Source organism: Cucurbita pepo, chromosome 11 (genome assembly GCF_057944985.1).
Source record: "Cucurbita pepo subsp. pepo isolate OVF chromosome 11, ASM5794498v1, whole genome shotgun sequence".
NCBI classification, from domain to species: domain Eukaryota; kingdom Viridiplantae; phylum Streptophyta; class Magnoliopsida; order Cucurbitales; family Cucurbitaceae; genus Cucurbita; species Cucurbita pepo.
This window is the reverse complement of record NC_141808.1, coordinates 16,801,617-16,814,663: the sequence shown is the minus strand read 5'-3', so window position 1 is coordinate 16,814,663 and position 13,047 is coordinate 16,801,617. Positions and strand designations below refer to the sequence as shown.

General features: G+C 35.9%; 2 protein-coding genes across 2 annotated transcripts; both read left to right on the top strand.

The window, feature by feature from the left end:
* The first annotated feature begins 1,373 nt into the window (after positions 1–1,373).
* Positions 1,374–6,782, top strand: LOC111804934 (3-hydroxyisobutyryl-CoA hydrolase-like protein 3, mitochondrial). Its single transcript, XM_023689767.2, has 10 exons — positions 1,374–1,691; positions 3,324–3,425; positions 3,669–3,721; positions 4,852–4,986; positions 5,099–5,195; positions 5,302–5,431; positions 5,533–5,711; positions 5,922–6,052; positions 6,150–6,251; positions 6,389–6,782. Exons 1-10 carry the CDS (start codon positions 1,457–1,459, stop codon positions 6,485–6,487), a joined length of 1,263 nt encoding a protein of 420 aa, XP_023545535.2. The 5' UTR covers positions 1,374–1,456; the 3' UTR covers positions 6,488–6,782.
* Positions 6,783–11,294: 4,512 nt separating this feature from the next.
* Positions 11,295–12,120, top strand: LOC147790434 (small polypeptide DEVIL 10-like). The gene has a single exon (XM_087128424.1). The coding sequence runs from the start codon at positions 11,385–11,387 to the stop codon at positions 11,568–11,570; it is 186 nt and encodes a 61-aa protein (XP_086984550.1). The 5' UTR covers positions 11,295–11,384; the 3' UTR covers positions 11,571–12,120.
* The last annotated feature ends 927 nt before the right edge of the window (positions 12,121–13,047 follow it).

Genomic DNA, 13,047 nt, shown 5'->3' with positions numbered 1-13,047 from the left:
TCTCTCTCTCTCTCTCAAGCGTTGTTTTATCGCTCGACCCTGCCCCGTATGAATTTTGTTGATCAAATTGGATAAAACGTGTCGGTTTTCCTAGAAACTTTTTTTTTTTTTTTTTTTTTTTTTGTAGTTCAACATGTGGGAGAATTTAAACTTATGATCTCGAGGATATTTTCTTATTGTTTGAGCAATGCAGAAATTGACTTTCTTGTATCCCGTGTAGTAGGACGGATTTGACTCCTATTGGTGTTGTAGAATGAGATAGCAATACTTATACTAAGAGTTAGCTTAGGCTGGTGATGGACATGGACTGGTTTTCTGGCTCAAAAATATTTTACGTTTTTTTATGTTGTGTTTGTAATTTGCAATGTTTTTTTTTTAAATGTGTACTTTTTTTTTTTTTTTTTTTGTAGCTTCAACATGTTTTTTACTATTTTTTTCATCAATTATTAATTATATACAAAAATTACTTTATAATTCAACAATATATTCGGCAAAAAAAAAAAAAAACCCTGTAATTTCTTTTTGTTAGACGAACACGACTCTCCAACAATGATATGATATTATCCACTTTGAGCATAACCTCACGACAAACCATTCAATATTCGGCAAATATTTCTCTTTTTCAAATGAATTTTATTATTATTATTATTTTGTTGGAAATGATTGGTTTTGTTTGATAAAAATCAAGGGGGACCCGCTCTAACAAATCTGTTTAGTTTCTATAATTTTGTTTTAGTTTGGTAATTTGTAGGTCAGATAAATTACATTTTTTAATTCTAAAATATCAAAATTTGATACAAATGGATTATATAAAAAATTTATTTTATTAAGAAATTTGCAATTGAAGTTCTTAATTAAGGAAATTAATTATAGGTTAGATTGAGATATTTTTAGACCCGATTTAATTGATTATAAATTTTTTTAACACAACCTATGATCTTAACCTAATTGAATAATTTGTTTCATTTATTCAAAAATTTATTTCAGTATTAATAAAATTTAATAGGTAAAATATTCATTTATTTGTTTTCAAAAATTAAATTCACAATCAATTTGGACAGTTTCCATTCAATCTAAACTAATTTTAGAAAACTTACAGACATCTCTCCCTATAAAATTTTCATTATTTTAATTTAATCCAAATAAAAAAATTAATTTATTTTAATTTAATCCAAATAAGTTATAACTCAACTCATATTAATTAACTTAATTGATTTTTTTAATCCATTAGAAAAAAAATGCACAACATTATTTTGATTGAATTTTGTTTCTCTAATTATTCGTATTGTACACTCCATCCCCTTTTCACTTCCGTTTTTTTTTTTCCAACAAAAACGTCGACGTTTTTACCGTGGTCGAGAAGGTCTGCTTTCCTTGCCGTTCTCACCTGCACTGGTCTCGCCTTTCGGCCTGCCCACCAAAGGAAACAAAAACCAAAAAAAGAGCAAAACACAACATGCGAAGTTTGCTCGGATTTAAAGCTTCACAGTTCTTATTCAAATCCTCTACGGTTTCTTTCTCTCGGAGCTTTCCCTCTCCCAATCTCTTCCACATCATTTCCAATTCCGTCTCCCGGCGAGCCTTGGCGGCCATGGCCGGCGCGGACGAGTTTGTCAAGGGCAACGTTCATCCGAATGGCGTCGCGGTTATAACTCTCGATCGCCCCAAAGCTCTCAATGCCATGAACTTAGGTTCATTTCCTTCATTATTTTGTTCTATTGCATCTGATCGCTTCTGAATTTAGTTTATAAATTGAGGCTTCTGAATTTAGTTTATAAATTGAGGAATGTATGAATGTGGCTTTAGTTTACTTTCGTCTGAAATTTGGGAGTTGAGCTTCGTAATATCGATTGTTCTGATAATTTTATGCCGATTCAAGTGGAAAACAGCATTTCTTAACTTGTGGAAATCGGCGAAAGCGCCCAATACTTTCTGAGTTACCATAGCGAATTGAGACGGTTATTGTTGAGGATTATTGGGAGTGAGTTACACATTGGTTAATTTAGTGGAAAATCATGGGTTTATTAGTGAAGAATACTATCTCCGTCGGTACGAGTACGAGGCCTTTTGAAGAAACCAAAGTAAAGCTATGAGAGCTTATACTCAAAGTGGATAATATCATACCATTGTGGAGATCCATGGTTCCAAACTCTGTTAGTGTGTTGGGTGAGAAAATCCTGTTAGTGTGTTGGGTGAGAAAATCCTGTAGCTTCTTAAGTTTGGTAACGCCAGATTTTTCCATAGCAAATGGTTGATTCACAGCTTTTAGCTTATGGGCCTCGTCCATGACGAGTCTGTGCCGCCATTTGCTGTGTGTTTTGTGAGCCTAAAGGTCCAGAGGATCCAATACTTTGAGAGCCATCTCCTTGCTCAGTCACAACGGTAGGAGGTTTTTCTGCAGAGAAGAGAGAAGAGAAAAGTTGTGAGATCTCACATCGGTTGAAGAGGGGAACGTAGCATTCTTATAAGGGTGTGGAAACCTCCCCAGCAACGCGTTTTAAAAAACCTTGAGGGAAAGCATGGAAGGGAAAATTCAAAAAGGACAATATCTGCTTGCAGTAGGCTTGTGCTATTACAAATGGTATTAGAGCTAGACACCGAGCGATGTGCCAGCAAGAACAATGGGCCTCGGAGGGGGTGGATTGTGAGATCCCACATTGGTTGGAGAGTGGAAACCTCTCCCTAGGATACGCGTTTTAAAAACCTTGAGGGAAAGCCCGGAATGGAAAGCCCAAAGAGGACAATATCAGGTAGCGGTTGGCTTGGGCTGTTACAAATGGTATCAGATTCAGGCACTGGGTGATGTGCCAGCGAGGAGGCTGAGCCCTGAAGAGGAGTGGACACGAGGCGGTGTGCTAGCTAGGACGCTGGGCCCCAAAGGGGGGTTGATGGTGAGATCCCACATCGGTTGGAGAGGGGAACGAAACATTCTTGTAAGGGTGTGGAAACTTCTCCCTATTTGACACGTTCTAAAAACCTTGAGGGAAAACCCGAAAAGAAAAGCTCAAAGAAGACAATATCTACTAGCGGTGGGCTTGAACTGTTACAAAAATTCTACGATATACAATGATTTTTCATTATTGAGCGGTCACAGCGAAGCAAGAATTATTAAAATTTTTGTAAAAAACACACACACACACATTTGGACAGCTTGTTGCAAAGACATAGTTCAAAAACACAATCATTGTGCTTAAAACGTTAAGAGCAATGATAGTGTCTTAACTTTATGAGCAAAAACAAAGTAAGGTGTTTTTCTGATGTCTCTATGTTGGTTTGGTTTGATGATGATTTACTTTCTGTATTAAACTTTATTGACTATGCAGATATGGATATACAATACAAAAAGTATCTCGACGAATGGGAGGAAGATCCAACGGTCAAATGTGTCCTTGTCGAGGGAAGCTCGTCTCGTGCCTTTTGTGCAGGTAAGACGGTATAAAAAGGCCATCTAAATTCCCGAGGTATCTTTTCCAATTTCAGTCCTATTTTTAAGATTTATTGAAAGTACAACGATTACATTCGAACCATTTATAGTACAGGGACTAAAATGGAACCCGAAGTACACGAACCGAGTAGTATTTTAACCAAGTTTTTAAAGTTTCATTGAGGTGCAATCCTCTTAGTTGAAATATTGGTTCTTAATAACTGAAGTATTAGTCTATTCACAGGTGGTGATGTGAAGCAGATCATGACCAAAAACCAATTACCAGATATGATTGAGGTCTTCTTTTTGCTTAATCTCTTTGCTCTTCCACGAACCGCAAAGAGGGGAAAACGTTTTAAGAACATGTCGTAACACTTTCTTAAAAATAAGCCCGACCATATGATTAGTTTCTTCTGAGCAGTTTGATACTGTGAGATCCCACGTTGGTTGGAGAGGGAAACGAAACATTCCTTATAAGGGTATGGAAACCTCTCCCTAGTAGACGCGTTTTAAAATCGTGAGGCTGATGACAATACGTAAAGGGTCAAAACGGACAATGTTTGTTAGCGGTGGGCTTGGACTGTTACAAATGGTATCAGAGCCAGACACTGGGCGGTGTGTCAGCGAGGACGCTGACCCCCCAAGGGGAGTGAATTGTGAGATCCCACATCGGTTGGAGAGGGAAACAAAGCATTTCTTATAAGGGCGTGGAAACTTCTCCCTAGTAAACGCGTTTTAAAACCATGAGGCTGACAACGATACGTAATGGGCCCAAAGTGGACAATATCTGTTAGCGGTGGGTTTAGGCTGTTACAAATGGTATCAGAGTCAGACACCGGGCGATGTGCCAATGAGAACGCTGGCCCCCAAGGGGGTGGATTGTGAGATTCCACATCAGTTGGAGAGAGGAACGAAGCATTCCATATAAGGGTGTGGAAACCTCTCCCTCGTAGATGCGTTTTAAAATCGTGAGGCTGACGGCGATACGTAATGGGTCAAAACGGACAATGTTTGTTAGCAGTGGACTTGGGCTGTTACAAATGGTATCAGAGCCAGACACTGGGCGGTGTGTCAGCGAGGACGCTAACACCCCAAGGGGAGTGAATTGTGAGATCCCACATCGGTTGGAGAAGGAAACAAAGCGCATTCCTTATAAGGGCGTGGAAACCTCCTCCTAGTAGACGCGTTTTAAAACCGTGAGGCTGACAATGATACGTGACAGGCCAAAGCGGACAATATCTGTTAGCGGTGGGCTTAGGCTGTTACATATACTTTTTCAAGCCAGAAAGTTCCTTCAAATGCAAACGATCTCTTTAGTTCGTCTTGATTTGAACGAAAACGACGACTAGATATTTTCCGTTTGAATCAAATGTAATTTCTTCACAAACTATATTGCATTTGAAATTCTTATGACGTTTCTCTGTCAGGTATTCACAGCTGAGTATTCTTTAATTTGCAAAATTTCTGATTACAAGAAGCCATACTTATCCTTCATGGATGGCATAACAATGGGGTTCGGGATTGGCTTATCAGGTCACGGTCGTTACAGGATCATCACAGAGGTACGTAAATCTTCCCCGTTCTGCTGACATGTACCTTTCGTTATTATATCGGTCCAAGAATGTCGTTTTTGCCCCTAACTGTACACGTTCGGCTATATTGGTTTTAACTCAGAGGACCCTTCTAGCCATGCCTGAAAATGGAATTGGTTTGTTCCCTGATGTTGGGTTTTCATACATAGCAGCTCAAGGTCCAGGAGAAGGATCAGTTGGTACGTCATCGTTATCTCGAGCTGTTTTTGTTCGAATCCTTATTTTCCCCGAACGTTCAAACGTTTTGTTTTCGTAAATGTTCTGTAATCATTCATCACTCTGTAGGTGCATACCTTGGACTGACTGGTAAAAAAATTTCATCGCCATCTGATGCGCTCTATGTTGGTCTCGGAACGCATTACGTTCCGTCTACGAATTTGAGTTCACTGAAAGAACGACTCTTGACTGCTAACTTGTAAATTTCCAAACATCTTCTATCGATGTTTTTTCATTCTGTTAATCGTTATTTTCGAAGTTGGATGGTCCGTGATGGTCGATTGTTTAATTCTTTTACAGTTCCGAGGATCCTCACGAGGATATAAAAACGCTCCTGACAAAATACAGTTGCGACCCCGAGTCTCCATCCTCGTTGAAGTTACACTTACCTCAGATAGTTTCGTGCTTTGATGCCGAAAAGTCGGTTAAGGAGACGGTTGAAGAACTAAAGAAACACCAACAGGATTCAAATTCTTCAGGTATGTTTGATTGATTATATGATGTCTTAAAGAACGTCGCCGAAATCCTCGAATTCTTCGGGAAACTGGAAATGTGGGAACAGCGGATGATAGGGGAGTAGCTCTTTTTGTATCTACGGAATCATTAGAACCGCAGGCTCGACCTGCTGACCCTAAAGACACGAGCTGGCCTTGTTCGGTCACTGATGGGTCATGTTTTTGTATATGCAGTGGCGGAATGGGCTAAAGAATGTCTTCAAGGAATTGGAAAAGGCGCTCCCTTCTCACTTGCATTGACACAAAAGTATTTCTCCAAAGTTGCAGCTGCTGCACACGGAAAGCGTAACGACGAATTATCGACTGTGAGTTCGAGATTTTTTCGTTCGTGCTTTTAATTGCTCGAAACTCGACATAGTTTACGTAGTAACGTGCTTCCTCTTTGTATGGGAGGGTGTGCAGCTGAACGGCGTTATGAGAACGGAGTATCGTATCGCTTTAAGATCGTCCCTGCGCAATGATTTTGCTGAAGGAGTTCGAGCTGTTTTGGTGGATAAAGATCAGGTTAGATTCTATACTAACGTTTAGCTTAAAACGACGAAAATTTGTAAGAAAACAAACAAACCATTTTCGCAAATAATTTCAGGTTTTTCGAGCTTAAAATTTATAATCACAATGTGTTTGATCTTATGAACTGGCAGAATCCAAAATGGAACCCGTCAGCCTTGGACGATGTCGACGACAAAGAAATCGATTCCCTCTTCGAACCTGTAAGTCGAGTGGCTGAATTGGAAGTATAAATTACAAAAAAGAGAACATACGTGCTTATTTTATTATTGCCAAGAAAATTTGCAAAATTTAATAAATATTTGAACTATGGTCGGGAAGAACTGATAGTCGCATAGCTCGGGGAGAAAAACCGACGATGCTAAGGTAGTATTGTGCTATATTTAGATTGAGTACCGTCATTATCAATAGCTATCGGGAAGATTTTCAAGTCAGATAATGAAATACTTAGTTTTATGTCCAAGAGCCTCAAAATATGGCTCAGAGATTATATCGTATATATATATATCCTCGAGATTATTATTCTTATTATTATTTTGGGTAGATTTACAATTTAGGGATAATTTTTTCCATTTAATCTATTAAATAAAATTTAATAATTAGTTTAATAATTAATATAAAATATTTAGTAAAAATATTTTTCAAAGATTAAAAAATATTCTAGAATTAAATTTATAGTTAAATGTAAAAAATATTTCTAATTTTTTTAAAAATATGATTTGAGTTCCCTAAAGAGGATTGAAATATAATCAAATGGATAAAATATTAACTATTAGCCGTAAAAAAAAATATAAAATGGATAATTCTTTTAATAATTTGAAAATTATTATTTTAAAATTTAAAATTGTGTGATCCCACGAACGAAGTTCCCGCTCTTCAGCGGCTTCATTTCCTTATAAAAGTCGACCTCCTGCCAAATTTTGTTGCGTCCCGTCTTTTCCTTCATCGTTCTTCAATTTACCAATCTTCCCGTCGCCGGATTCTCTCTACGAAAATGGCTTCCTCGTTTCAGTTCCCTTTTTTGGCCACCGGAACCGTCGCCATATCGTATTCAGAGCTCCAAGTAAGTCAATCTCCGAGAAAATTAGACTGAGTCACTGAAATCTATTTTCTCGAATCATTTCGAATTCTTATCGGTCTTTTGTTGGCATAATGGAGTTAGGGTTTGCTATTTGACGAGAAATTTTCAAATGTTGAGATATAAACCCTAGGTTGGGTAATAGTGGCTTTCTCAAACTCCGTGAGTCGTTATACTGATAAAATTAAGGCTTTACCAATTTCTTGTTAGTCCATAACTGATGAACATTGATATTTAAGAGATCTGGTGAATGACTTTCTGTTTCTCTTCATGTTTGTTTAGGTATAACTTTGGATGGAGTCATGGCAAAGAGAAACTTGAATCTGTGAAGCCTAGTATGCCATTTTTATCTGCCTCTGACTCGGTACACTGTTTAAATAAACAATAAACAATAATTATGGTTCTGGAAAGCTTTTAATATGAGCTAAGAAGCACCTATACTAGGTGCTTTAGTTTGGCTTGCGTGTCTATGCCGACATGTAGGCATTTGGATGCTCTAGTGTGACATCTCATATTGGTTAGAAGATGAACGAAATATTTTTTATAAGGGTGTGGAAGCCTCTCTCTAGTAGACATGTTTTAAAACCTTGAGAGGAAGTTGAAATTGGGAAGGGAGAACCCATAAAAGACAATATTTGTTAGCTGTGAGCTTGAGCTATTAGAAATGGTATCAAATCCAAACACCGACGGTGTGTCAAGGTGAATTCTGAGATTCCACCTTTGTTTGAGAGGGTGGATTGTGAGATTTCACATCTCTTGAGAGGAGAAGAGTATGGAAACCTCTCCCTAGCAGAATGCTGGAAGGGAAAGTCCGGAAAGAACAATATCTGCTAGCTAGCGGTGAGTAAGACACTTATTGGACACACGTTTGGAGCAAAAGATATATTAAACACTTGTACAAAGTCAACAACGGTTAGACACGTATTGAACCCATTGAATCCAGGCCATATATTCTTTCAGCACAAGTTTTGATGATTTGTTCGATATTTGTTAGGCATCTAAAGGGACGGATGCTTTCAATCTCGAACGCTCCACATTTGCATTGTTCATGCAATTAACCATATGTTAAAAACTTCAAATTTACTAATTTGCTTCAGTAATTGTATTCATTTACTCTCATCTTCTCTTGTTTTCCAGCTCAACTTTCCGGAAGAAATTCGAATTAATAATTATTCAATTGTTTAATAAAAGTATTTTATATTTGTTTAAAAAAATATTCATAAACTTAAAAAAAAAAAAAAAATTCTTTCTAATTTTTGAGATAAAATACAAAATTCAAGAATATTTTTACTAATTTCACCTTATTTTATATTAATTATTTTTTTCTTCCTTTTGCTTTATGGCTATAATCTTAAGAAATTGATTATGATTTATCTATAATTTGTTGTGAATGGATTTAATTAATATTGATTATTCTTTGAAGAATAAATTTTAATTTTAATTATTGACTATTTTATTCGTAAAATATATCTTATTTATCTTTTTTATAAGCAATTTTACATTGTAAACGTTTTATATCTGTTATATTTAAATTTCAACATAGAGGAATCTTTAAAATTTAAATTGTGGTATATATAAATTTTACATTAAATAGTATAATATAAATATAAAATTTTAGCTCAATCAAAACTTAATTCATATTTGAAAAATAATTTAAAATGAAAAAATGTAATTTTTTTTAACAAAAGTTAAAAAATATTCTTAAAAGGGTTAATGACATGGATATTTTTAAAATGCAGTGTTATTTAATTCTTAAAATATTTAAGTTTTTTTTTTTTAAATAAAATAAAATATTAAGGATAATTTTGGATTTTAAAGGTCTTTTTATTTTTTATTTTATTTTTAGTTTAAAAGTTGGATATTTTTTTACAAAAACTCTAAAGATTGAGTATTTTTTTAAATTTATTAATTTAGCCTTATTAATATTAAAATTATTATTGTCTTTTTTTTTTCCGTATTTTGACTAGCCACTCATATCATCCAACCACCTTCTGCCTGTTAGAGGAATAGGACTCTCCACAATGGTATGATATTGTCCACTTAACAGGACTCTCCACAATGGTATGATATTGTCCACTTTGAGCATGAGCGCTCATGGCTTTGTTTTGGGTTTCCCCAAAAGGCCTCATACCAATGGAGTAAGTATTCCTCACTTATAAACCCATGATCATTCTCTAAATTAATCGATGTGAGACTTCCATCATCCAACATTACCTTTGCAGCCTTGAGACGGGAGACAATTTTGTTCATCCCATTCGAATTTTGTGGGGGCAACCTTGTAAATTCCCTTAAATCTACTTCACAAATGGAATCCCAAATTGCCTGCTGTAAATTCCTTTGTTTTTAAATTTCAAATTCTTTTCACTACAAATCACGTTTTTAATATCTTTATTTTGTTTTATTTTTTCCTTTAAATTAGCTATAATAATAGAAAGCTCATTGCGTGGTTTGAAAAATTAATTATTTTTCATAATTTAGTAATGTTAATATAATATACATCGTGGCCCAATTCTATTTCTTTGCTTCATAATTCATGTTGATTCCAATGAATCTGAAATGAAATAATCGAAAGGCCACTAATCCTTTTTTTAGCATTCAAAAGAAGTAATTGATTGAGCAATTGACAGATGATTCAGGGGTTCGGTTCCGTAGGAACTTTTTATCTTCGGATTTCGAAAAGAATTAGTAAACCCCATCTTTAACGTTTGAACCATGATATGAAATGAGTTTGATAAAACAAGCAGAAATCCTATTTTGAAAATAACTAAAATACTAAGAATAATAAATAAAACAAGTGTAACACACAAATTACAAGTTTTTATATTTTTTTGAGTAAATAATTAACGTTTCTTCTAAATAAGATATTTATAAAATATTTTTAAAACTAAAACATGTAATATAATAATAATAAATAGAACGCACGTGTCAGGGAAAAGTGTTTTGACAAGTCTTGCTCTGTGACCCCACGCTGATTCGACCCAATAACGAGGGGATAAGCGTTATAGTTTACCAGCCACGCCAGCAATTTTTTTCTCTCTTGTAGACTAGGTGGCACTCGCAAGCCGACAGTGGATGAAAATCCTCGTGGTATAATATAAGGTCAAATGCCACGTTGGATGACAACGAAAACCTTCTGAGATGGTGGGGCCTCCCCTCGATGTTGCCTTTCTACATGCTTCCTCTCTGCTCCCCCACACTTTTTGTTACTTTTTTTTTTTGTCCAAAATACCCCTTTGCCTTCTATTTAATGGCCCCACTTCTTATTTCCTTCCAATTTAGGACCTATTTGGTCTATAAATATTAAACGACTCTCCACAATGGTATGATAGTATAAGCTCTGGTGACTTTGCTTTGGGCTTCTTCAAAAGGGCTCATACTAATGAAGATAGTATTCCTCACTTATAAACTCACGATCTTTCACTAAATTAACCAATGTGGGACTCAACTCTAAACAATCCTCAACAAAGATGTTGTAGAGTCTAAAAATGTTCAGTAATAAATTTTTTTAATTCTAATAATTCCATTTTTTCGGTTGTGTTGGCTTAGGTTGTTTGGGTTATCTATACAAATTTTTATTTTTGATGGAAATAATGTTAATAGTAAAATGTTAATTTTTAAATATTTAATTAAAATTTACAATTTGAATATATCATTTTAAATAGTCAAAATTATTTTTTTAATGGTATATATTGGAACCTTTGAAAGAATTAAGGTGTATTTGAAGGGATTATTATTTTTAATATTTGTAATTTAGTCTAATAAATAGGAAAAAGAAAATAAAATAATTTTATTAAAAAATTCAAATGGAAGGGTAATAATGTCAATTAGAGAATAGTTTCCTATCCACAAGCTGACATCACGACTATTTTAAGTAAAAAAAGAAAAGGCATTAAATAAATACGAGTGGCGACAGCGTAAACTTCAGGCCCATATGCTCTCTATAAATACGCCATTGTCGCAACCGCCATTCCCCAAATTCCGTCCTTCTTCGCTAATCCTTTTTTGTCTCTCTCTCTTTTCCTAAATCCCTCCGCCCTCTGGTCTCCGCCCTAATGCCCTCTGCTTTCTCCGCAGCACACGCTTCACAGTCAACACAACTCTGCCTCGGAAACCGCCGGAAAACCAGTTTTCGAAAGCGGTGCTTGCTGATGATCAAGCAACAGAAAGCCAGATTCTATATTCTCGCCCGTTGTATCTCCATGCTTCTGTGTTGGAACGATCGCGATATTCCTGATTAAAGCACCTATTCCACCGTCGATTGTTGTTTCTTACCTCCGAAATCGACGATCAACGTCCTGTTTAGTCCGCGTGAGTTTCTGATCGGAATTGAACTCCGATTTGAACGGATTGGAGTGGAGGAATGCGGTTTAGGTATGACGTTGGATCGAAGATATACGATTTAATTTCTCGACAGCCGGTAAAACGCATCGCCGTGGTTCGTCCGCTTGGAATAGATTTCTCCTGTTCGGCAGGGAAGAGAAAAATTGAAGGCAAGAACAAGCGTTGTTTTGTTTCATTTTTCTAATTTTATTGTGATATTGAACTGTTGATGAACTTCACTGGACGGATACTTGTATATAAACTGCTGAGAAAATTAGGTTTTCTTTTGTTTTGATATTGGACTCTGTTTTCGAGATCGATGAATTGAATCTTCATTTGTGAATTTTGTTTAGGCATTTTGTTGAGATATAAACCAGGAGATACGTTCTTGTCGAGATGAATTCATTCGTAAAAAGTCTCAAATTCTGAAGGAAATCAACTTCTGTTTTCTCTGTACAGAGCTTAGAATTATAATCTTAATTTGATGATTGTGCGATGGAAATACGAACAGAAGATTACAGTTCTTTTTCCTTTTATGGCATTTGATTCTAGAACTATGCGACATCGGAATCTACTGTTGTTGAAGGCCTGTATTGTTTGCAATTGGAATTGTTGATTTGATTTAGTGTGCAAATATGATTGCTGTACTCTGTTGAGATATCCTTTCCTGGCTGAGAAATTATTCAATGCTCATATGGTAAGTATTATATTATGAGGGCTTAGAAATGGGGTTTTGATAATGCTAACAAATCGGATCGCACTCGACTAAGATGATAGATGGAATGCTTAGCTTGTTTTATGATTTAGTTAGGACTTTGTTTGTCTCCTTTTCGTTATCTTTCACTCTCCTTGTATAGTTTGGGGAAGGGCCGGGTGGATTACCTTTGGGAGATAAGTCGATGATCTTGGTGGTCTTGTTACTGGTTGATAAATTACGATTGCAGTTTTCTTTAGGAAGTCCCGGCTTAAGATAAGAGATAAAGAAAACGGTTGATACTTCCACCTTTATATTCAAGCTTGTAACAATTTAGTTTTTAGAACTTTAGTGTGACCTCTTATAGCGGAAGTTATAGTCTAAAATGGAATTTTGTGTCCACGGTAGCGACAACGGAAGACTTTAAGAGAAAACCAAAATTATACCACCAAAAAGAATAGAAAAAAGGGGAAAATCGATTTTCGGTCCTCTAGGCATGGTTTATGCCATGATCAGTATAGATGATTTTGTTTGGGCTCATCATATGTTTACTGTTGATACCCGTGCTTAGGTATGCGCGGGAGCCCTTGACAGGCACTCCAAGACCTGGCAACACTCATGAAAACCCGGGTCAAAAGTCTTAGTGAGTAGCCCTCTCCTATCTAAGACTATTTCCACTCGTCTCTTTATCTTTTTTAATT